The sequence below is a fragment of the Acipenser ruthenus genome, chromosome 60, assembly GCF_902713425.1.
Source record: "Acipenser ruthenus chromosome 60, fAciRut3.2 maternal haplotype, whole genome shotgun sequence".
Taxonomy (NCBI): domain Eukaryota; kingdom Metazoa; phylum Chordata; class Actinopteri; order Acipenseriformes; family Acipenseridae; genus Acipenser; species Acipenser ruthenus.
In genome coordinates this window covers 3,682,369-3,707,378 of record NC_081248.1, presented here as the reverse complement: position 1 = coordinate 3,707,378, position 25,010 = coordinate 3,682,369, and the positions used below count along the sequence as shown (strand labels likewise).

The window sequence follows — 25,010 nt, the reverse complement described above, 5'->3', positions numbered from 1 at the left end:
AAAGGCATCTGTCAAATAAACTAATAATAATAATAATAATAATAATAATAATAATAATAATGACCCGGGTTCCAGTCTGTGCTGATGTTGAATCACTGGGATCCTGTAAGACTTCCTGTTGTTGTTTAGTGTTCTTTTCTGTTCTCTCTCTCTCTCTCTATGTCCCTTCCTGTCAGCCTCGTTCTGGACGCTGCGCGCCGCGCCCTCATCTCACGCGTGGAGGAGCTGACCAATGAGAGAGCAACACTGGGGCTGGAGGCGGAGTCACTGAGAGACACTGCCACGCGACTGGAGGGGAGGCTGAGGGACAGCGAGGAGGAAGTGAGGCGGTGAGGCAAACAGGAAGAGAGCCGGGGTGGGGTATAACACAGAGAGAGAGATAGATAGATGGGTAAGTAGATAGATACAGACAGACACAGATGGATAGGCACACGTGCAGGCTCTCTCTCTCTCTCTCGTGGAGAATTGTGGGAGCAGCTTGCAGAGAGAGGTACGCTGGTGAGGTAGGACCATTTATTTAATTGTTTATTTATCTATTTTGTGTATTTGTTTATTGGTATTTATTTAGTTATTTGTGGATTGTGTGTGTGTGTTTGTTTGTTTGTAAGTTAGTGGTGTGTGTTTGGAGGTCCCACTATGGGGTCTCATTCCGGAGGGCAGGGGCTCACGCACCTCGACACGGGGTCCGGTGCCTGCCTGACCCCGGGGTGTCGGTGGAGGAGTGCCTGCTGGCAGTAGGAGAGGTGTTGGGGTTTGAAAATATTAGGTCAGCGTCAAGAATGAACAAAGCGCTGGTAATATTTTAGCGGAGGTGACGCTGGTGAACAGGCTGGTAGAGGAAGGCTTCACAGTGAAAGGTGAATTTGTTCAGGTTCCCCCCTGGTGACCCCGGTAACGAAAGTGATTGTTTATAATGTGGGGGTGAGTGGGAGGAAGAGTTGGCTCCTGCACCGCAGCCAGAGCCCGTGCAAACCGAGGAGGCAACCCAGCCGCAGCCAGAGCCCGTACAGACCGAGGAGGCGACGCAGCCAGAGCCCTTACAAACCGAGGAGGAGGCGACCCAGCCGCAGCCAGAGCCCGTACAGACCGAGGAGGAGGCAACGCAGCCAGAGCCCGTACAAACCGAGGAGGAGGCGACCCAGCCGCAGCCAGAGCCCGTACAGACCGAGGAGGAGGTGACCCAGCCGCAGCCAGAGCCCGTACAGACCGAGGAGGAGGTGACCCAGCCGCAGCCAGAGCCCGTACAGACTGAGGAGGAGGCAACCCAGCCACAGCCAGAGCCCGTACAGACCGAGGAGGCGACGCAGCCAGAGCCCGTACAGACTGAGGAGGAGGCAACCCAGCCACAGCCAGAGCCCGTACAGACCGAGGAGGAAGCGACCCAGCTGCAGCCAGAGCCCGTACAGACTGAGGAGGCGACGCAGCCAGAGCCCGTACAGACCGAGGAGGAGGTGACCCAGCCGCAGCCAGAGCCCGTACAGACCGAGGAGGAGGCGACGCAGCCAGAGCCCGTGCAGACCGAGGAGGAGGCGACGCAGCCAGAGCCCATACAGACCGAGGAGGAGGCGACGCAGCCAGAGCCCGTGCAGACCGAGGAGGAGGCAACGCAGCCAGAGCCCGTACAAACCGAGGAGGAGGCCACCCAGCCGCAGCCAGAGCCCATACAGACCAAGGAGGAGGTGACCCAGCCGCAGCCAGAGCCCATACAGACTGAGGAGGAGGTGACCCAGCCGCAGCCAGAGCCCGTACAGACTGAGGAGGAGGCAACCCAGCCACAGCCAGAGCCCGTACAGACCGAGGAGGCGACGCAGCCAGAGCCCGTACAGACCGAGGAGGAGGTGACCCAGCCGCAGCCAGAGCTCGTACAGACCGAGGAGGAGGCGACCCAGCCGCAGCCAGAGCCCGTGCAGACCGAGGAGGAGGCGACCCAGCTGCAGCCAGAGCCCGTGCAGACCGAGGAGGAGGCGACTCAGCCGCAGCCAGAGCCCGTACAGACCGAGGAGGCGACGCAGCCAGAGCCCATACAGACCGAGGAGGAGGTGACCCAGCCGCAGCCAGAGCTCGTGCAGACCGAGGAGGAGGTGACCGAGCCAGAGCCCGTGCAGACCGAGGAGGAGGCGACGCAGCCACAGCCAGAGCCCATACAGACCGAGGAGGCGACGCAGCCAGAGCCCATACAGACCGAGGAGGAGGTGACCAAGCCACAGCCAGAGCCCGTGCAGACCGAGGAGGAGACGACCCAGCTGCAGCCAGAGCCCGTACAGACCGAGGAGGAGGCGACCCAGCCGCAGCCAGAGCCCGTGCAGACCGAGGAGGCGACGCAGCCAGAGCCCATGCAGACCGAGGAGGAGGTGACCCAGCCGCAGCCAGAGCCTGTGCAGACCGAGGAGGAGGTGACCCAGCCGCAGCCAGAGCCCGTGCAGACCGAGGAGGAGGCGACTCAGCCAAAGCCCATGCAGACCGAGGAGGAGGTGAACCAGCCGCAGCCAGAGCCTGTGCAGACCGAGGAGGAGGTGACCCAGCCGCGGCCAGAGCCTGTACAGACCGAGGAGGAGGTGACCCAGCCGCGGCAGGACACTGGAGCAGAGCCGCCAACGCAACTGCCTCGCACAAAGAGACCCAGCCACAGCCTGTCACTGACGGGCTCGGAGGAAAACACAGCAATTGCTGAGAATGGTGAAGAACCATTCAGGGAAGTAATTAAAAAGAAAAGACTTAAACAGGAGCCTGTGCTGACAGGGAGACTGCAAGCTCCAGCCGGGGCGCCAGTCCCTCCTAGCGTGAAGGAGGGGAGAAGCAGAGCGGGGGGTGAGTCGGGCGCGGTGCAAGACTCCCCGCTGGCTGAATCTCAGCCGCCCGAAACAGTGTTTTTATTAATATTTATGCCCCTGATAAAGGGGGGGGGGGGATCGAATTTTATTTAAGTTAAATTGAAACAAGCTCTTTTTAATAATAATAATAATAATAATAGTGTCCAACTAACCTCTCCCTGTCAATTTCTGCTAATTGTACTGTACCATCCTGACCTCTCGCTCACTTTCTTGATTAACTTAACTATCTCCTCTCCTCCCTCCCCTCTCTGTCTACCCCAACTGTCCTGTTGGGTGATTTCAATATCCTGCTGGACAGGGTGAGGGGGCGGCTGCAGTGGTGGAAGGGACTGTCCTTCAAGGGCCGCGTGCTGGTCATTAACAATCTGGTGGCCTCTAGCATGTGGCACAGGCTGGACCCACCCCGAGGCCTGGTGGAGGAGATCCAGAGAGTGCTGCTGGAGTTCTTTTGAAGCGGGAGACACAGTTTGAGGCAGGCGGTCCTGTACCTCCCCACTGACGAAGGGGGGCAGGGGCTGGTCAGCATTGCCAGCAGGGTGGCAGTCTTCAGACTGCAGGCGGTGCAGGGACTCTTGTGTACTGGGGAGGAGGCTCATTGGAAGAGGCTGGCCTGTTTCCTCCTCAATAGAGTCGGGGGGGCTGGGATTAGGAAAATACCTGATTTTAATTGAGAACATCAGTTTTGGTAAAGCATGACTTTCCATATTTTATCAAAGTATTTTAAACACCTGGCAGCTAGTGAGGGTGGAGAGGGATGAGGGGTCCCTGACAGTGCAGGCCCTGTTTGAGGAGCCCATCTTTTTTAATCCACTCTTTCCAGTTAAGTTCCTCCAGTCATTGATGCTCTGTGACCTTGAGCTCTCATGCTGGCTAACTGCCTCCCAGCTAGCTGCACAGCTGGGCTGGCACTCAGAGAGGCTCGCAGAGAGACTGATGGGTGAGCTGAGGGGCTGCCTCTCCCTACAGCTCAAGGAAGTCCTGAGGGAGGAACTGTCCAGAGGCACAGAGCATAGACCGCTTTCCTTATTCCCAGGGGTGATTGTTTCACCAGTAGCACGTGAGGAAGGAGAGGGGGGTGAGAGAATGGAGGGGCCTTACTTAATTTGCACAGTGTGAAGGAAATTGTCTTTCACACAATGAATAGCAAAAATGTGCACAAATTGTGTGTTAAAGCCATGATGTAAAGTAGGCTAAGGGGTCTGGTAGACTCCAAGTGGAGAGCTCACCTGTCTGTAGAGGAGGGGCGCAGGCCGGTGTGGAGGCTGCTGTACAAGCCGCCCCTCACCAAGAGAGTGGGGGACCTGCAGAGCAGGATTCTCCACTGCGTTGTGTCCACGGGCAGGTTTCTCCACAGAGTGAACCCCTGCATTAGTGCGCAGTGCGCTTTCTGCTCAGCAGAGGAAACTGTTTTTCATTCCTATAGTGAGTGTGAGAGGCTGCGGCCACTTCAATTCATTGCAGGGAATCCTGAATGATTTAGGGGGTGTTTTTAATAATTATTATTATTTATTTCTTAGCAGATGCCCTTATCCAGGGCGACTTACAATTGTTACAAGATATCACATTATTTTTACATACAATTACCCATTTATACAGTTGGGTTTTTACTGGAGCAATCTAGGTAAAGTACCTTGCTCAAGGGTACAGCAGCAGTGTCCCCCACCTGGGATTGAACCCACAACCCTCCGGTCAAGAGTCCAGAGCCATAACCACTACTCCACACTGCTGCCCTAATAAGGAGCTTTTTATTCTGGGGGTTCCGTACAGTTTTAAAATGAAAAGCAGGTGTGTTTTAATTAATTTTTGAATTAGACAGGCAAAATTGGCCATTTTAAAGACAAGAAAAAATCAGCTCTCTGGTTGTGGACTGACCCGTCTGGTGGTTCAGTTTAGGGTGCTCGTGGTCAGCCAGATCAGAGTAGATTATTTTAAACTGGTCAGTAACCTGGAGAGCTTCCAGGAGAGGAGGTGTGTGGGAGACGCCTCGTGTGCTGTGAGTCAGGAGGGGGAACTCCAGTTTATTTTCTAGTTTTCATTTTGTTTTGTATTTCTTTTTGTTTTACACTGTTTTTTTTCATCTGGTGTTAATCTGTTTTTACAGAAAGAAAAACGCTGTTAATTTTATAGTTTTTTTTATTGTTGTGTTTGTATTTTATGATCCTTTTATTTCTTTAAAATGTGTTTTTAAACAAAGCATGCTGGTGTTTAGGAGTTTATGCTGATGCGATGTGGAGGTTTTTGCTGATCCCCAGAGCCAGCAGAAATCCTAACTTTGTTGTGTTTTACCTTATTGTGTTTTATGGACTTTAATTAGAATCTCTCTCTCTCTCTCTCTCTCTCTCTCTCTCTCTCTCTCTCTCTCTCTCTCTCTCTCTCAATTCAATTCAATTCAATTCAATTCAATTCTCTCTCTCAGGCTGCGTCAGGAGTTGGAAGAGGCTCAGAAGAGTGACCCTGAGGTAACAACAACAAACAAGCATCTCAACACATTCTCACTCCTCTCGCCTCACTCCTCTCGCCTCACTCATAAGAACATAAGAAAGTTTACATATGATCTGCGTTCAGTTTGATAATTAATCTTTTATGCGGGACTTTGTCAAAAGCTTTCTGGAAATCTAATAAACCATGTTGTATACTTTGCAATTATCCATTTTCAATGTTGCATCCTCAAAAAAGTCAAGTAGGTTAGTTAGACACGATCTCCCTTTCCTAAAACCGTGCTGACTGTCTCCCAGGATATTGTTACCATATAGGTAATTTTCCATTTTGGATCCTATTATAGTTTCCATAAGTTTACATATAATAGAAGTCAGGCTTATTGGTCTGTAGTTACCTGGTTCGGTTTTGTCTCCCTTTTTGTGGATCGGTATTATGTTTGCTATTTTCCAGTCTGTCGGTACAACCCCTGTGTCAAGAGACTGTTGCATGATCTTGGTTAGCGGTTTGTAAATAACTTCTTTCATTTCTTTGAGTACTATTGGGAGGATCTCATCCGGCCCAGGGGATTTGTTTATTTTAAGAGCTCCTAGTCCCTTTAATACTTCTGCCTCTGTTATGCTAAAGTTATTTAAAATTGGATAGGAACAGGTCGACATGTGGGGCATGTTGTCCGTGTCCTCCTTTGTAAAAACCTGTGAAAAGTAATCATTTAATATATTTGCTATTTTTTTTTCTTCCTCTATGATTTTGCCATTTGTGTCTCTTAGACATTTAACCTCCTCTTTGAATGTTCTCTTGCTGTTACAATATTGGAAAAACATTTTGGAATTGGTTTTAGCCCCCTTAGCAATATTGATTTCTATCTCTCTCTTGGCCTTTCTAACTTCCTTTTTGACTTGCGTTTGCAGTTCCAAGTACTCTTTCTGTGTGCTTTGTTTTTGGTCCCTTTTAAACGCTCTGTAAAGTGCCTTTTTTCGCTGAATATTTTTTTTAATTGATCTATTAAACCATTTTTGCCATTTTGTTTTAGATTTAGATTTGTCTACTTTTGGGATGTAATTGTTTTGTGCCTCTAGTACTACATTTTTAAAAAACAGCCATCCTTTTTCTGTGGATGTTTTCTCTATCACACCTCACTCCTCTCACTCCTCTCTCTCTCTCTCTCTCTCTCTCTCTCTCTCTCTCTCTCTCTCTCTCTCTCTCTCTCTCTCTCTCTCTCTCTCTCAGTCCTCTCTCCCCCCCGCTCTGCGGCGGCGGTTCTCTCGTTTGGAGATGGCCCGTGTTGTGATGGAGAGGAATCAGTTCAAGGAGCGTCTGATTGAGCTGCAGGAGGCGCTGCGGAGAACACAGGATATGCGGTGAGTCTGTCTGTCTGTCTGTCTGTCTGTCTGTCTTTTTAATGTCTGTTTGCTTATCTGTCTGTTTGCCTTTCTGTATTGTGTGTGTGTGTGTGTGTGTGTGTATCAGTGTAGTTGTGTGTCTGTCTCTGTGTTTCTTTCTGCATCGTGTGTGTGTGTGTGTGTGTGTATGTGTTTGTCTCTCAGTGTGTGTGTGTGTGTGTGTGTGTGTGTGTGTTTGTCTCTCAGTGTGTGTGTGTGTGTGTGTGTGTGTTTGTCTCTCAGTGTGTGTGTGTGTGTGTGTTTGTCTCTCAGTGTGTGTGTGTGTGTGTGTTTGTCTCTCAGTGTGTGTGTGTGTGTGTGTGTGTATCAGTGCAGCTGTGTGTCTGTCTCTCTGTGTTTCTTTCTGCATTGTATTCTGAACTCCTGGTTGTTTTTAAGCAGCTTGTTTATCTTCTCTTTCAGAGCAACGAAAGAAGAAAGGAATGTTGAGGAGAAACGATCGAGTGTGTGGAGGAAGTGAGTGAGGAGAGGGGTGAGGGAGAAAGTGGGAGAGGGAGAGAGATCAATTGATAGATGATACATTCCCTCTCTCCCTCCTCTCTCTCTCCCCCTCCTCTCTCCCCTCCTGTCCCTCTATCTCTCCCCTCCTCTCTCTCCTCTCAGGTTTCATCGTTTATTTGGTTTGACGAAGGACCCCTTAGCTCCGTCCCCTGTCGCATCACACCGTCAGACTCCGCCCCCTGTTGCATCACACCGCCAGACTCCGCCCCTCACAGTCGGCGAGCCCAAAGACCTGAACCGTCTCTACGCAGCGAACAGGAACACGAGAGAGTGAGAAGCAGTGTGCTATAAACACACAACACTGAGTCTAACTGCTGTTATAAACACAACAGAGTCTAACTGCTGTTATAAACACACAACACAGAATCTATCTGCTGTTATAAACACAACAGAGCCTAACTGCTGTTATAAACACAACAGAGCCTAACTGCTGTTATAAACACAACAGAGTCTAACTGCTGTTATTAACACAACAGAATCTATCTGCTGTTATAAACAAAACAGAGTCTAACTGCTGTTATAAACACAACAGAGCCTAACTGCTGTTATAAACACAACAGAGCCTAACTGCTGTTATTAACACAACAGGGCCTAACTGCTGTTATAAACACAACAGAGCCTAACTGCTGTTATAAACACAACAGAGTCTAACTGCTGTTATAAACACACAACACAGAGTCTAACTGCTGTTATTAACACAACAGAGCCTAACTGCTGTTATAAACACAACAGAGCCTAACTGCTGTTATTAACACAACAGAGCCTAACTGCTGTTATAAACACAACAGAGCCTAACTGCTGTTATTAACACAACAGAATCTATCTGCTGTTATAAACAAAACAGAGTCTAACTGCTGTTATAAACACACAACACAGAGTCTAACCCCCCCCCCCCCCCCTGCCTCCCTGCCCCTCCCAGCTCCGGCAGTGTGGACTCCTCGGACGTGCCCCCTCCTCTCTGTCTCTCTCCGAGGGACAGGAAGTGTGAGCTGTACCGTGAGATCCGCAGTCATGTGTGGAGCATGCTGGGAAAACAGCAGGTGCACGGCTGGAGCCTGCCGCCTACCACGGACACGCAGGTACCACGGCAACACACTGCCACAGCAACACAATATCACAGAAACACACTGCCACAGCAACACAATATCACAGAAACACACTGCCACAGCAACGCAATATCACAGAAACACACTGCCACAGCAACACACTATCACAGCAACACACTATCATGGAAACACACTGCCTCAGCAACACACTATCACAGAAACACACTGCCTCAGCAACACACTATCATGGAAACACACTGCCACAGCAACACAATATCACAGAAACACACTGCCACAGCAACGCAATATCACAGAAACACACTGCCACAGCAACACACTATCACGGAAACACACTGCCACAGCAACACAATATCACAGAAACACACTATCACAGAAACACACTGCCACAGCAACACACTGTCACAGCAACACACTATCATGGAAACACACTGCCTCAGCAACACACTATCATGGAAACACACTGCCACAGCAACACAATATCACAGAAACACACTGCCACAGCAACGCAATATCACAGAAACACACTGCCACAGCAACACACTATCATGGAAACACACTGCCACAGCAACACACTATCATGGAAACACACTGCCTCAGCAACACACTATCATGGAAACACACTGCCTCAGCAACACACTATCATGGAAACACACTGCCACAGCAACACACTATCATGGAAACACACTGCCTCAGCAACACACTATCATGGAAACACACTGCCACAGCAACACAATATCACAGAAACACACTGCCTCAGCAACACACTATCACAGAAACACACTGCCTCAGCAACACACTATCACAGCAACACACTATCATGGAAACACACTGCCTCAGCAACACACTATCACAGAAACACACTGCCTCAGCAACACACTATCATGGAAACACACTGCCACAGCAACACACTATCATGGAAACACACTGCCACAGCAACACACTATCACAGAAACACACTGCCTCAGCAACACACTATCACAGCAACACACTATCATGGAAACACACTGCCTCAGCAACACACTATCACAGAAACACACTGCCTCAGCAACACACTATCACAGCAACACAATATCACAGAAACACACTGCCACAGCAACACACTATCACAGAAACACACTGCCACAGCAACACAATATCACAGAAACACACTGCCTCAGCAACACAATATCACGGAAACACACTGCCTCAGCAACACACTATCATGGAAACACACTGCCTCAGCAACACACTACCACAGAAACACACTGCCTCAGCAACACACTACCACAGAAACACACTGCCTCAGCAACACACTATCACAGAAACACACTGCCTCAGCAACACACTACCACAGCAACACACTACCACAGCAACACAATATCACAGAAACACACTGCCACAGCAACACACTATCATGGAAACACACTGCCACAGCAACACACTATCACAGAAACACAATATCACAGAAACACACTGCCACAGCAACACAATATCACAGAAACACACTGCCACAGCAACACACTATCACAGAAACACACTGCCACAGCAACACAATATCACAGAAACACACTGCCACAGCAACACACTATCATGGAAACACACTATCATGGAAACACACTGCCTCAGCAACACACTACCACAGAAACACACTGCCTCAGCAACACACTACCACAGAAACACACTGCCTCAGCAACACACTACCACAGAAACACACTGCCTCAGCAACACACTATCACGGAAACACACTGCCTCAGCAACACACTATCATGGAAACACACTATCATGGAAACACACTGCCTCAGCAACACACTACCACAGAAACACACTGCCACAGCAACACACTATCATGGAAACACACTGCCTCAGCAACACACTATCATGGAAACACACTGCCTCAGCAACACACTATCACAGCAACACACTATCATGGAAACACACTGCCTCAGCAACACACTACCACAGAAACACACTGCCACAGCAACACACTATCATGGAAACACACTATCACAGCAACACACTATCATGGAAACACACTGCCTCAGCAACACACTATCATGGAAACACACTGCCTCAGCAACACACTGTCATGGAAACACACTATCACAGCAACACACTATCATGGAAACACACTGCCTCAGCAACACACTATCATGGAAACACACTGCCTCAGCAACACACTATCACAGCAACACACTATCATGGAAACACACTGCCTCAGCAACACACTATCATGGAAACACACTGCCTCAGCAACACACTATCACAGCAACACACTATCATGGAAACACACTGCCTCAGCAACACACTATCATGGAAACACACTGCCTCAGCAACACACTATCACAGCAACACACTATCATGGAAACACACTGCCTCAGCAACACACTACCACAGAAACACACTGCCTCAGCAACACACTATCATGGAAACACACTGCCTCAGCAACACACTATCATGGAAACACACTGCCACAGCAACACACTATCATGGAAACACACTATCACAGCAACACACTATCATGGAAACACACTGCCACAGCAACACACTATCATGGAAACACACTGCCTCAGCAACACACTATCACGGAAACACACTATCACAGCAACACACTATCATGGAAACACACTGCCACAGCAACACACTATCATGGAAACACACTGCCTCAGCAACACACTGCCTCAGCAACACACTATCATGGAAACACACTGCCACAGCAACACACTACCACAGAAACACACTGCCACAGCAACACACTATCATGGAAACACACTATCACAGCAACACACTGTCATGGAAATACAGTGCCACAGCAACACACTATCATGGAAACACACTGCCTCAGCAACACACTATCATGGAAACACACTGCCTCAACAACACAATATCACAGAAACACACTATCACAGCAACGCACTATCATGGAAACACACTGCCTCAGCAACACACTATCATGGAAACACACTGCCTCAGCAACACACTATCATGGAAACACACTACCACAGAAACACACTGCCTCAGCAACACACTACCACAGAAACACACTGCCACAGCAACACACTATCATGGAAACACACTGCCTCAGCAACACACTATCACAGCAACACACTATCATGGAAACACACTGCCTCAGCAACACACTATCACAGCAACACACTATCATGGAAACACACTGCCTCAGCAACACACTACCACAGAAACACACTGCCACAGCAACACACTACCACAGAAACACACTGCCACAGCAACACACTATCATGGAAACACACTGCCACAGCAACACACTATCATGGAAACACACTGCCTCAGCAACACACTATCATGGAAACACACTGCCTCAGCAACACACTATCACAGAAACACACTGCCACAGCAACACACTATCACGGAAACACACTATCACAGCAACACACTATCATGGAAACACACTGCCACAGCAACACACTATCATGGAAACACACTGCCTCAGCAACACACTATCATGGAAACACACTGCCTCAGCAACACACTACCACAGAAACACACTGCCACAGCAACACACTATCACAGCAACACACTATCATGGAAACACACTGCCTCAGCAACACACTACCACAGAAACACACTGCCACAGCAACACACTATCACGGAAACACACTATCACAGCAACACACTATCATGGAAACACACTGCCTCAGCAACACACTATCATGGAAACACACTGCCTCAGCAACACACTATCATGGAAACACACTGCCTCAGCAACACACTGTCATGGAAACACACTGCCACAGCAACACAATATCACAGAAACACACTGCCTCAGCAACACACTATCATGGAAACACACTGCCTCAGCAACACACTGTCATGGAAACACAGTGCCACAGCAACACACTATCATGGAAACACACTGCCTCAGCAACACACTATCACAGAAACACACTGCCTCAGCAACACACTATCATGGAAACACACTGCCTCAGCAACACACTATCATGGAAACACACTGCCTCAGCAACACACTATCACAGAAACACACTGCCTCAGCAACACACTGTCATGGAAACACACTATCACAGCAACACACTATCATGGAAACACACTGCCTCAGCAACACACTATCACGGAAACACACTATCATGGAAACACACTATCATGGAAACACACTGCCTCCTCAACACACTATCATGGAAACACACTGCCTCAGCAACACACTGTCATGGAAACACAGTGCCTCAACAACACACTGCCTCAGCAACACACTACCACAGAAACACACTTCCACAGTAACACATTACCACGGAAACACACTGCCACGGTAACACACTGCCTTGGCAACACACTGCCTCACAACACACTACACATTATAGATCAATTTAAAAAAATATTCAGAGAAAAAAGGCACTTTACAGAGCGTTTAAAAGGGACCAAAAACAAAGTACACAGAAAGAGTACTTGGAACTGCAAACAAGTCAAAAAGGAAGTTAGAAAGGCCAAGAGAGAGAGATAGAAATCAATATTGCTAAGGGGGCTAAAACCAATTCCAAATGTTTTTCCAATATTATAACAGCAAGAGAACTTTCAAAGAGGAGGTTAAATGTCTAAGAGACACAAATGGCAAAATCATAGATAAAGAAAAAAAAATAGCAAATATATTAAATGATTACTTTTCACAGGTTTTTACAAAGGAGGACACGGACAACATGCCCCACATGTCGACCTGTTCCTATCCAGTTTTAAATAACTTTAGCATAACAGAGGCAGAAGTGTTAAAGGGACTAGGAGCTCATAGGTACTGACATTGTCGACCCAGGGGACTTTTTCAACCTGAAAAAAGAAATCAGGGGTCACAAATGGAGATTAGATGGGGGCATTCAGAACAGAAAATAGGAGACACTTTTTTACACAGAGAATTGTGATGGTCTGGAACCAACTCCCCAGTAATGTTGTTGAAGCTGACACCCTGGGATCCTTCAATAAGCTGCTTGATGAGATTCTGGGATCAATAAGCTACTAACAACCAAACGAGCAAGATGGGCTGAATAGCCTCCTCTCGTTTGTGAACTTTCTTTTGTTCTTATGTAAATTGAGCCAGCTAAGTTTTGATGGCAGTCGCAAAATAGTTAGTGATACATGTGCGTCTGTTTGATTGTAACAATAAAGTGCCATTCCTGATCACTAAATTCTGTCTTGTGAATACATTACAATGGCATTCAAGCAAAGCAAACAGAATTTGCAAACTCTGCCAAGGAAATATTTCATTCAAAGGAGGAAGCACTTAATGTGCGCCACATTATTTTATTTTTATTTTATTTATTTGCTTATTTATTTTTAAATAAAGGCTACTTATTTTATCTTTTTGGTAAGAAACTATATCTGTGCAATAACTGTAGATAAAGCATTCTGTATTGGAAGCCACGCGGTTATTATTGATGGATCACAGAGTCATCGCTGACATAAACCAAACAGATGTTGTTTTGTTTTCGATTTAGTTCCTGAGAAGAATAGTCGCCGCAGTTATTATTATTGAGGTGTACCTGCCGCTCGCTGTGATATTGTTTTCTGTAAAACATTGATATCCTGTCAGTTAATTATTATTTATTTCTTAGCAGACGCCCTTATCCAGGGCGACTTACAATTGTTACAAGATATCACGTTATACATTATTTCACATTATACAGATATCACATTATTTTTACATACAATTACCCATTTATACAGTTGGGTTTTTTACTGGAGCAATCTAGGTAAAGTACCTTGCTCAAGAGTACAACAGCAGTGTCCCCCACTGGGGATTGAACCCACAACCCTCCGGTCAAGAGTCCAGAGCCCTAACCTCTACTCCACACTGCTGCCCTAAGAAGAAGTTAAGAAGAGGATTAATGCAAAGCTTGTTTTAACGTTGTCTATATTACACCTATTTTCTACATTTTTCTTTAAATTCTGATTAAATGAATAAATCGATACCCAGGTAGTAAAAAGAGACCCGGGTAGCGTCCGGTCATTTAAAACCCAACGGGTACCCGTGTCAGCCTCTTATATCTATACAGTATAATGCATTCTCTCTATTATTTAGTGTTAGGGTTGGGGTCAGTGTTAGTGTATAATGCATTCTCTCTATTATTTAGTGTTAGGGTTGGGGTCAGTGTTAGTGTATAATGCATTCTCTCTATTATTTAGTGTTAGGGTTGGGGTCAGTGTTAGTGTATAATGCATTCTCTCTATTATTTAGTGTTAGGGTTGGGGTCAGTGTTAGTGTATAATGCATTCTCTCTATTATTTAGTGTTAGGGTTGGGGTCAGTGTTAGTGTATAATGCATTCTCTATTATTTAGTGTTAGGGTTGGGGTCAGTGTTAGTGTGTAATGCATTCTCTCTATTATTTAGTGTTAGGGTTGGGGTCAGTGTTAGTGTATAATGCATTCTCTCTATTATTTAGTGTTAGGGTTGGGGTCAGTGTTAGTGTATAATGCATTCTCTCTATTATTTAGTGTTAGGGTTGGGGTCAGTGTTAGTGTATAATGCATTCTCTCTATTATTTAGTGTTAGGGTTGGGGTCAGTGTTAGTGTATAATGCATTCTCTCTATTATTTAGTGTTAGGGTTGGGGTCAGTGTTAGTGTATAATGCATTCTCTCTATTATTTAGTGTTAGGGTTGGGGTCAGTGTTAGTGTATAATGCATTCTCTCTATTATTTAGTGTTAGGGTTGGGGTCAGTGTTAGTGTATAATGCATTCTCTTCTATTATTTAGTGTTAGGGTTGGGGTCAGTGTTAGTGTATAATGCATTCTCTCTATTATTTAGTGTTAGGGTTGGGGTCAGTGTTAGTGTATAATGTATTCTTTGTCTCTCTCTCCTCTCTCTCAGGTTGCAGTGTTGATGCAGTCAGTCCCTGCACTGGTGCAGCTCAGAATCCTGGACCAGAGAGACCCGTCCAGCAAGGCAGGTCTCACACCCCTCCCCTACACACCTCTCCCCCTCCCCCTCCCGAAAGAGACCCCTCGAGCAAGGCAGGTCCTCTCACAACCCCTCTCCCCTCTCCCCTACACCATATCCCCTAACCTCTCCCTCCTTCTCCACTGTCCCCTACCCCCTACACACCCCTCAGTCTCTCCTCTCCCTTCACCTCTCCTCTCCCCTCACCTCTCCCCTCAGCCTCTCATCTCCTCTCACATCTACCCTCTGTCTCACCTCTACCCTCACTTCTACCCTCAGCCTCTCATAAGAACATAAGAAAGTTTACAAACGAGAGGAGGCCATTCAGCCCATCTTGCTTGTTTGGTTGTTAGTAGCTTATTGATCCCAGAATCTCATCAAGCATCTTCTTGAAGGATCCCAGGGTGTCGGCTTCAACAACATTACTAGGGAGTTGGTTCCAGACCCTCACAATTCTGTGTAAAAAAGTGCCTCCTATTTTCTCTTCTGAATGCCCCTTTATCTAATCTCCATTTGTGACCCCTGGTCCTTGTTTCTTTTTTCAGGTCAAAAAAGTCCCCTGGGTCGACATTGTCTATACCTTTTAGGATTTTGAATGTTTGAATCAGATCGCCGCGTAGTCTTCTTTGTACAAGACTGAATAGATTCAATTCTTTTAGCCTGTCTGCATACGACATGCCTTTTAAACCCGGGATAATTCTGGTTGCTCTTCTTTGCACTCTTTCTAGAGCAGCAATATCCTTTTTGTAACGAGGTGACCAGAACTGAACACAATATTCTAGATGAGGTCTTACTAATGCATTGTAAAGTTTTAACATTACTTCCCTTGATTTAAATTCAACACTTTTCACAATATATCCGAGCATCTTGTTGGCCTTTTTTATAGCTTCCCCACATTGTCTAGCTGAAGACATTTCTGAGTCAACATAAACTCCTCGGTCTTTTTCATAGATTCCTTCTTCAATTTCAGTATCTCCCATATGATATTCATAATGCACATTTTTATTGCCTGTGTGCAGTACCTTACACTTTTCTCTATGAAATATCATTTGCCATGTGTCTGCCCAGTTCTGAATGCTGTCTAGATCATTTTGAAAGACCTTTGCTGCTGCAACAGTGTTTGCCACTCCTCCTATTTTTGTGTCGTCTGCAAATTTAACAAGTTTGCTTACTATACCAGAATCTAAATCATTAATGTAGATTAGGAATAGCAGATGACCTAATACTGATCCCTGTGGTACACCACTGGTTACCTCACTCCATTTCGAGGTTTCTCCTCTAATCAGTACTTTCTGTTTTCTACATGTTAACCACTCCCTAATCCATGTGCATGCATTTCCTTGAATCCCTACTGCGTTCAGTTTGAGAATTAATCTTTTATGCGGGACTTTGTCAAAAGCTTTCTGGAAATCTAAATAAACCATGTCGTATGCTTTGCAATTATCCATTGTCGATGTTGCATCCTCAAAAAAATCAAGCAGGTTAGTTAGACATGATCTCCCGTTCCTAAAACTATGCTGACTTTCTCCTGGGATACTGTTACCACATAGGTCATTTTCCATTTTGGGTCTTATTATAGTTATATAATAGAAGTCAGGCTTATTGGTCTGTAGTTACCTGGTTCAGTTTTGTCTCCCTTTTTGTGGATCGGTATTACGTTTGCAATTTTCCAGTCTGTCGGTACAACCCCTGTGTATCGACAGACTGGGGGGGGGGGGAGAGGGCCGGAAGCGGCCGGACCCTCTGCGCCACCCCATAATGGGCAGGGGAAGAAATCTGCTGACGGGGTTAAAGCAACACCTGCCCCTCTCCCCAAAACATCTGGAGGGGAAAAAGGAGAGGCTGCCCCTGAAGAGGCCGGACCCTCTGCACCACCCAAGAGTGCGCGGGGGGGGTAAGGCCGCAGACGTGGCAAAGACCCCGTAAAAAGAAGGCAAAGTCCTCTGGAGGAGTGAAGCGGGGGTAACAGAGCCCCCCACCACACCTAGTGGTGGGTTAGGGGGTGTCCCTGAGAAGGAGACACCCTTGCTGGATCCCCCTGCCAGGCAGGGCGGGAAAGCCGCCCTTAAAACAAAACACCTCCCCCCCAGGGATTTGAGCCTTCGACCACCGGAGGAGTAACTGTTCCTGTTGTGCCTCCCGGGACGCAGCAGGGGGTCTCCTCCGGTGGGATAAGGGGGGAGAAGGTGCAGGCTGGGCTGTCCGATGGGGAGATGACAGGCAGGCCGGCCTGCCGTCGACCACCAGTGCGCCTTCCTTGTGTGCACACAAGTGCAAAAAGACTGGCCCCGTCACCACTACTGAGGGTCCGGTTTCAGTGGCGGTCACTGAGGGGGCAAAGGAGGGGCCCCTGGAACAGCTGCCTCTGTTCCCCCCCCCCCCCCCCCCTCTAGCGTGGACAAGGGTCCTAAACCCTGTGTAGACATGGAGTGGGTGGAAGGAACACCTGCTGAGGCAGTTGCAGGTTCCACTGAGAACGTTGAACCCGTGTCGCCGACTATCGCTGACAAGAAATGGAGGGACGTTCGAGCCTGAAAGTTTCATAACCAGTTGTTGAGCTTCGGCAGATCTCAGCGAGGGTCTCCTTTGAGCGTCGCCAACTAATCCTAACAGAAGATGACGGTTCACATCGGTGCATTAAATACTAGTGGTTGTAAGGACAGTTTCTGCAGGGCCCAGGTAATCTCCTACCTGAAAAAGGGAGGTTACTCTGTGTGCTTCCTGCAGGAAATGCACACCACTCTGGAGGCAGAAGCCAACTGGCTGCTGAAATGGGGTGGAGGGGGGAGCGTCTTTCAGCCACCTCACCTACACATCTTCTGGGGTGGCGACACTCTTCTCCCTGTCCTTTCGAGCGGAAGTACTCTGTGAACCACATCGTGTCAGGTCGTGTGTTGCACCACCAGGACAGGGACGCTATTGTTCACCTGTTGAACGTGTACACTCCATCCTCTGATGCTGATCGTCCTGAACCCACCCCCCGAGTTTGTAGCCAGGGTCCAGAGGAAGCTGATGGACGACTTCTGGGTCGGAAAGCATTCGGTCTCTGCGGGGGTTCTGTGCCTCCCTCTGGACGAGGGAGGGCATGCATCAGGAGTCAGGTGCACACCTTCCGCCTCCAGACCCTGCAGAGATACCTGTACGCAGACCCGGCCCTGCAGTGGTGCACGCTGGCCTCTACAATACAATTCGAGCGAGGTGTACTTAACTCATTAGTCTTGTGCAAATCAAGTTAAGGAGTTGTCGTATCTCCCCCAGCTCAGAGCTGGCTGGGTTGGTGCCGCTCTGTAATCTCTCCTCTCTCTCTCTCTCTCTCTCTCTGTCTCTGTCTCTCACTCTCACTCTCACTCCCTCTCACTCTGAGTCTCGTTTGTTTTTCAGCTTTGCTGCGCCGTGGCGGTCACCCCCGACAACTCTGGAGCCAAGACGGTAAAACCAGCTTCAGAATCAACCAACAATATAGAGAATATAGAGAAACACACTGGAATAACTGTGCTCTTCCTCTCTCCCCTCTCCTTTCCTGTCCTCCCCTCTCCTCTCCTGTCCTCTCCCATCTGTTCTGTCTCCCCTATCCTCTCTCCTCTCCCCTCTGTCCTCTCTCTTCTCCCCTTTGTCCTCCCTCCCCTCCCCTCTCCCATCTGTTCTCTCTCCCCTATCCTCTGTCCTCTCTCCCATCTGTTCTCTCTCCCCTATCCTCTGTCCTCTCTCCCATCTGTTCTCTCTCCCCTATCCTCTGTCCTCTCTCCTCTCCCATCTGTTCTCTCTCCCCTATCCTCTGTCCTCTCTCCCATCTGTTCTCTCTCTCCCCTATCCTCTGTCCTCTCTCCCATCTGTTCTCTCTCTCCCCTATCCTCTGTCCTCTCTCTTCTCCCATCTGTACTCTCTCTCCCCTATCCTCTGTCCTCTCTCCTCTCCCATCTGTTCTCTCTCCCCTATCCTCTGTCCTGTCTCCCATCTGTTCTCTCTCTCCCCTATCCTCTGTCCTCTCTCCTTTCCCATCTGTTCTCTCTCCCCTATCCTCTGCCCTCTCTCATTTCCCATCTGTCCTCTCTCCTCTGTCCTCTCTCTCAGTCCTCAGTCTGGCTGTTCTCAGGCACGCCCTCTTGCAGTGATGTCACGGTTCTTGACCCCTCACGCTCCAATCACGTGCTGGATCAGTTCAGCCTCCCGGGCGGAGCCAGAGTGCTGTGTGCAGCGACCATCCCCCCCGCAGGTAAAACAACACCAACCAACATGCACTATAATACACAACAACCAACATGCACTATAATACACAGCAACCAACATGCACTATAATACACAGCAACACCAACCAACATGCACTATAATACACAGCAACCAACATGCACTATAATACACAGCAACCAGCATGCACTATAATACACAGCAACCAACATGCACTGTAATACACAGCAACCAACATGCACTATAATACACAGCAACACCAACCAGCATGCACTATAATACACACCAACCAACATGCACTATAATACACAGCAACCAACATGCACTATAATACACAGCAACCAACATGCACTATAATACACAGCAACCAGCATGCACTATAATACACAGCAACACCAACCAGCATGCACTATAATACACAGCAACACCAACCAGCATGCACTATAATACACAGCAACACCAACCAACATGCACTATAATACACAGCAACCAACATGCACTATAATACACTGCAACCAACATGCACTATAATACACAGCAACCAACATGCACTATAATACACAGCAACCAACATGCACTATAATACACAGCAACCAACATGCACTATAATACACAGCAACACCAACCAGCATGCACTATAATACACACCAACCAACATGCACTATAATACACAGCAACCAACATGCACTATAATACACAGCAACCAACATGCACTATAATACACAGCAACCAACATGCACTATAATACACAGCAACACCAACCAACATGCACTATAATACACAGCAACCAACATGCACTATAATACACAGCAACACCAACCAACATGCACTATAATACACACCAACCAACATGCACTATAATACACAGCAACCAACATGCACTATAATACACAGCAACCAACATGCACTATAATACACAGCAACCAACATGCACTATAATACACAGCAACACCAACCAACATGCACTGTAATACACAGCAACCAACATGCACTATAATACACAGCAACCAACATGCACTATAATACACAGCAACACCAACCAACATGCACTATAATACACAGCAACACCAACCAGCATGCACTATAATACACAGCAACCAACATGCACTATAATACACAGCAACCAACATGCACTATAATACACAGCAACACCAACCAGCATGCACTATAATACACAGCAACCAACATGCACTATAATACACAGCAACACCAACCAGCATGCACTATAATACACACCAACCAACATGCACTATAATACACAGCAACCAACATGCACTATAATACACAGCAACACCAACCAGCATGCACTATAATACACAGCAACACCAACCAACATGCACTGTAATACACAGCAACCAACATGCACTATAATACACAGCAACCAACATGCACTATAATACACAGCAACACCAACCAGCATGCACTATAATACACAGCAACACCAACCAGCATGCACTATAATACACAGCAACCAACATGCACTATAATACACAGCAACCAGCATGCACTATAATACACAGCAACACCAACCAACATGCACTATAATACACAGCAACACCAACCAGCATGCACTATAATACACACCAACCAACATGCACTATAATACACAGCAACCAACATGCACTATAATACACAGCAACCAACATGCACTATAATACACAGCAACCAACATGCACTATAATACACAGCAACCAGCATGCACTATAATACACAGCAACCAACATGCACTATAATACACAGCAACCAACATGCACTATAATACACAGCAACCAACATGCACTATAATACACAGCAACCAACATGCACTATAATACACAGCAACCAACATGCACTATAATACACAGCAACCAGCATGCACTATAATACACAGCAACCAACATGCACTATAATACACAGCAACCAACATGCACTATAATACACAGCAACACCAACCAGCATGCACTATAATACACAGCAACACCAACCAGCATGCACTATAATACACACCAACCAACATGCACTATAATACACAGCAACCAACATGCACTATAATACACAGCAACCAACATGCACTATAATACACAGCAACCAACATGCACTATAATACACAGCAACCAGCATGCACTATAATACACAGCAACACCAACCAACATGCACTATAATACACAGCAACACCAACCAGCATGCACTATAATACACACCAACCAACATGCACTATAATACACAGCAACCAACATGCACTATAATACACAGCAACCAACATGCACTATAATACACAGCAACCAACATGCACTATAATACACAGCAACCAACATGCACTATAATACACAGCAACCAACATGCACTATAATACACAGCTACACACTGTACAATATGATACCCAACTACACACTGTACAATATAATACACAGATACACAACATACAATATAATACAAGTAAATAATGAAATTAATCCATCTCTCGCTCTCTCTCTGTGTCTCTCTCTCTCGCTCTCTCTCTCCCCCTCCCCCCTCCCCCTCCCTCTCGCTCTTTCTCTCTCTCGCTCTCTCACTCTCTCGCTCTCTCTCTCTCTGTGTCTCTCTCTCTCTCTCTCTCTTGCTCGCTCTCTCTGTGTCTCTCTCTGTGTCTCTCTCTCTCTCGCTTGCTCTCTCCCTCTCTCCCACCTCCCCCCTCTCTCTCGCTCTTTCTTTCTCTCTCTCTTTCTTTCTTTCTCTCTCTCTCTCCTCCTCACAGTGCTCAGCAGTGGCTCAGTAGCTCCCTCTCCAGGCACGGTGTGGATTGGCACTCAGCAGGGCAGGTCTGTATCACATGGCCTCTCAGTCTCCCGCTGTGCTGGGCGTCTCTAGTCATATTAATATTCATTATTATTACGCTGCATTTGTTTCACAGTTATCACTGATGTCATGATTTCTGTGTGAAGTACCCATTGCCATATAATATGTACAGCTCTGGCCAAAGTGTTGCCTCCCCAACCTGTAGAATGAACTAATTTAGCTTCACAAAATGGCATGAAAGCTGCTGAATAATGTTCCCTTGTTAACATATTGAATTCCACACCCTCTATATAGAATGAACTCCCTCAGCTTCATAGAGTCCAATGAAAGCTGCTGAATAATGTTCCCTTGTTAACATATTGAATTCCACACCCTCTATATAGAATGAACTCCCTCAGCTTCATAGAGTCCAATGAAAGCTGCTGAATAATGTTCCCTTGTTAACATATTGAATTCCACACCCTCTATATAGAATGAACTCCCTCAGCTTCATAGAGTCCAGTGAAAGCTGCTGAATAATGTTCCCTTGTTAACATATTGAATTCCACACCCTCTATATAGAATGAACTCCCTCAGCTTCATAGAGTCCAATGAAAGCTGCTGAATAATGTTCCCTTGTTAACATATTGAATTCCACCCCCTCTATATAGAATGAACTCCCTCAGCTTCATAGAGTCCAGTGAAAGCTGCTGAATAATGTTCCCTTGTTAACATATTGAATTCCACCCCCTCTATATAGAATGAACTCCCTCAGCTTCATAGAGTCCAATGAAAGCTGCTGAATAATGTTCCCTTGTTAACATATTGAATTACACACCGCTTTGTAGTTTTCCAGATACTTAACGAAAAACTGACTGGAAAAATGTGACATTTGGGAATCTAACATGAAATAGTACTGCACGACGATTATGGCTTCCGGTAGACTTTTATTTTGCAATAGCATTTTGCAGTTTCTTTGATTACATGATGTTAAATAAAAGATCTAAATCCATTGTTTTGGTTTCTACTTCCTGGTCCGTGACGTCACCACTGCGAGCCAGTCTGTCACAAGGTTTTTTGTTTTTTTTTAATTATGTCTCGCCTCCTAAAATTCTAGGTGATGCTAAACTTTTGGCCAGGGCTGTAGTTCCCTGTGAAAACTCCCCTTTCTGTGTGAATATACAGATTTTCTTATTCATACAGTGTTTCCCTGATTGACGCACTGCGTGTCGCGCTGCATTCAGGATTCTGGCAGCCGGTTGAGTTTGCTTCCTCCCGGTGAATGATTGAACACACTCTGCATAGATCTGCACCATTTCTTACAATGTCTTCAACCAGAAAGACAGCAGCTGCATCACAGATGAGAAACATTTCTGCTAAAGATCACTCTGTCCAGTACAAGAAGGGGACAGTTCACATGTCTGTCTGTTATTTTTAAAATGTTTACAGTTTTTATTTTGTTTGATAATTCACTGATTGAAAAAAATAGAATGTCTTTAAAAGGGGGACATAAAAAAACCTGGAATATTCTGAATTTTAGCATTTACAGCTTTTTCAGGTAAGCGTTTCAATATTGAGGAGCGATCTGTAGCGAAAATGATCAGTTTTGAATTCGACCGTGCTCATTGTTTTCTGCTTGAATACATATTCATTTTATCATTAAATATCTTGAAACACCTATTTTTGTGAAATAAGCCTTTTTTTACCGTGAAAAGAAATCCAGCCTCTATTATTATTAAGGATAGGATTACGTGGTAATAGTGAGATCTCCGCTCTGAGACGTTACCATGGCGACCGGGCTGGTTGTTGTTATAGGATGTTCTCTCACACTGTTTATACGTCAGTGTTAGGAATCCTATATCAGCTGTTTGTGAACCTGTTTGTGCTGCAAATAACCCTCTCTCTTCCCCCCCCCCTCTCTCTTCCTCTCTCCTCTCTCTCCTTCATCTCTCCCCCTCTCTCTTCTCTCCCTCTCTCCCCTCTCCCTCCTCCCTCCTCTCCCATCTCTTCTCTCCAGTATATTCCTCCATTCTACAGTGACAGATAGGGGGCACTGTGTGCAGTCAGTGAGGCTGCAGGAAGGGGTGCATTCCATCACGTAAGTCTCGGGGTCACTCTGCTTCTGAAAAGACTCCTCACAGGCGATCTTCTAAAACGTCTGTCTGTCTGTCTGTCTGTATTTGTTTTTAGAGTGTGTGAGTGTGTGTGTGTGTGTCTGTGTCTGCAGGGGTGTACCCAAGGGACAAAATGCTAGACAAATCTACTTGTCCTTCTTAAAAATCTACTTGCCCCCTTCCTGTCGCACAAAACAGTAGAATATAACTTGTAGGATTTTGGTTTTATTTAACAGTGAACACAGTCAATCCATTAGTGATTAACAGGGGCGGATCTAGCCTTGTAGCTTGACTGGTTCACTAAATTCAAGATACACAAAAGGTTCCCCGTGACCCCACCTCACCTCAACAAGTATAACAAACCTTAAGGAAATGTTCCTTTCAGTACAGTTTGGAACACATTTGCTTTTAAAATGTAAGTAACATACTAAGAGTACAACTATAATAAGCAATACTTGGGAGTTATTCAGCTATAAAAATAGCTTCTCTCTGTTTTTTTCCACTCTTTCTCTATAAGCTGAATTCAGCTCCTGATGTGCAGGTGTTTTAGTTTGTTGCATCACAGATATGAAATCATTGCCAACTATTACTGCTGCTTTGTGGGATTCAGATTTTTCTTGACGTTCTTTCAGTTTTGTAACGGCTGAACCCCAGATTCCTAAAGGACTTGTGTAGAACCTGTCGGGTTTCTCTGCCTTTTTTTTCTTTCTTTTTTTTTTTTGCATGCAATATTTACAGTAGGCTCCATCAAATTCTGCAAAAACAAAATGTTTCTTTTGCTCATTTCTATTTTTTTTAAACAGTACACCATTTTACAGCTATTTGTCCTTCTCTAACATCTTGTCGC

At 46.3% G+C, this 25,010-nt stretch overlaps 1 protein-coding gene across 2 annotated transcripts in view; it reads left to right on the top strand.

Moving 5' to 3' along the window:
- Window positions 1-25,010, top strand: part of LOC117966732 (C-Jun-amino-terminal kinase-interacting protein 4-like) — a 78,672-nt gene that overhangs the window by 33,167 nt on the left and 20,495 nt on the right. For both annotated transcript variants that reach the window (XM_059018538.1, XM_059018537.1), the window contains exons 11-21: window positions 177-329; window positions 5,248-5,290; window positions 6,498-6,628; window positions 7,073-7,126; window positions 7,274-7,441; window positions 8,091-8,250; window positions 15,063-15,137; window positions 18,513-18,560; window positions 19,203-19,344; window positions 22,030-22,093; window positions 24,067-24,147. In XM_059018538.1, coding sequence (XP_058874521.1) covers window positions 177-329; window positions 5,248-5,290; window positions 6,498-6,628; window positions 7,073-7,126; window positions 7,274-7,441; window positions 8,091-8,250; window positions 15,063-15,137; window positions 18,513-18,560; window positions 19,203-19,344; window positions 22,030-22,093; window positions 24,067-24,147 — 1,119 coding nt within the window. The remainder of the gene's footprint in view (window positions 1-176; window positions 330-5,247; window positions 5,291-6,497; window positions 6,629-7,072; window positions 7,127-7,273; window positions 7,442-8,090; window positions 8,251-15,062; window positions 15,138-18,512; window positions 18,561-19,202; window positions 19,345-22,029; window positions 22,094-24,066; window positions 24,148-25,010) is intronic.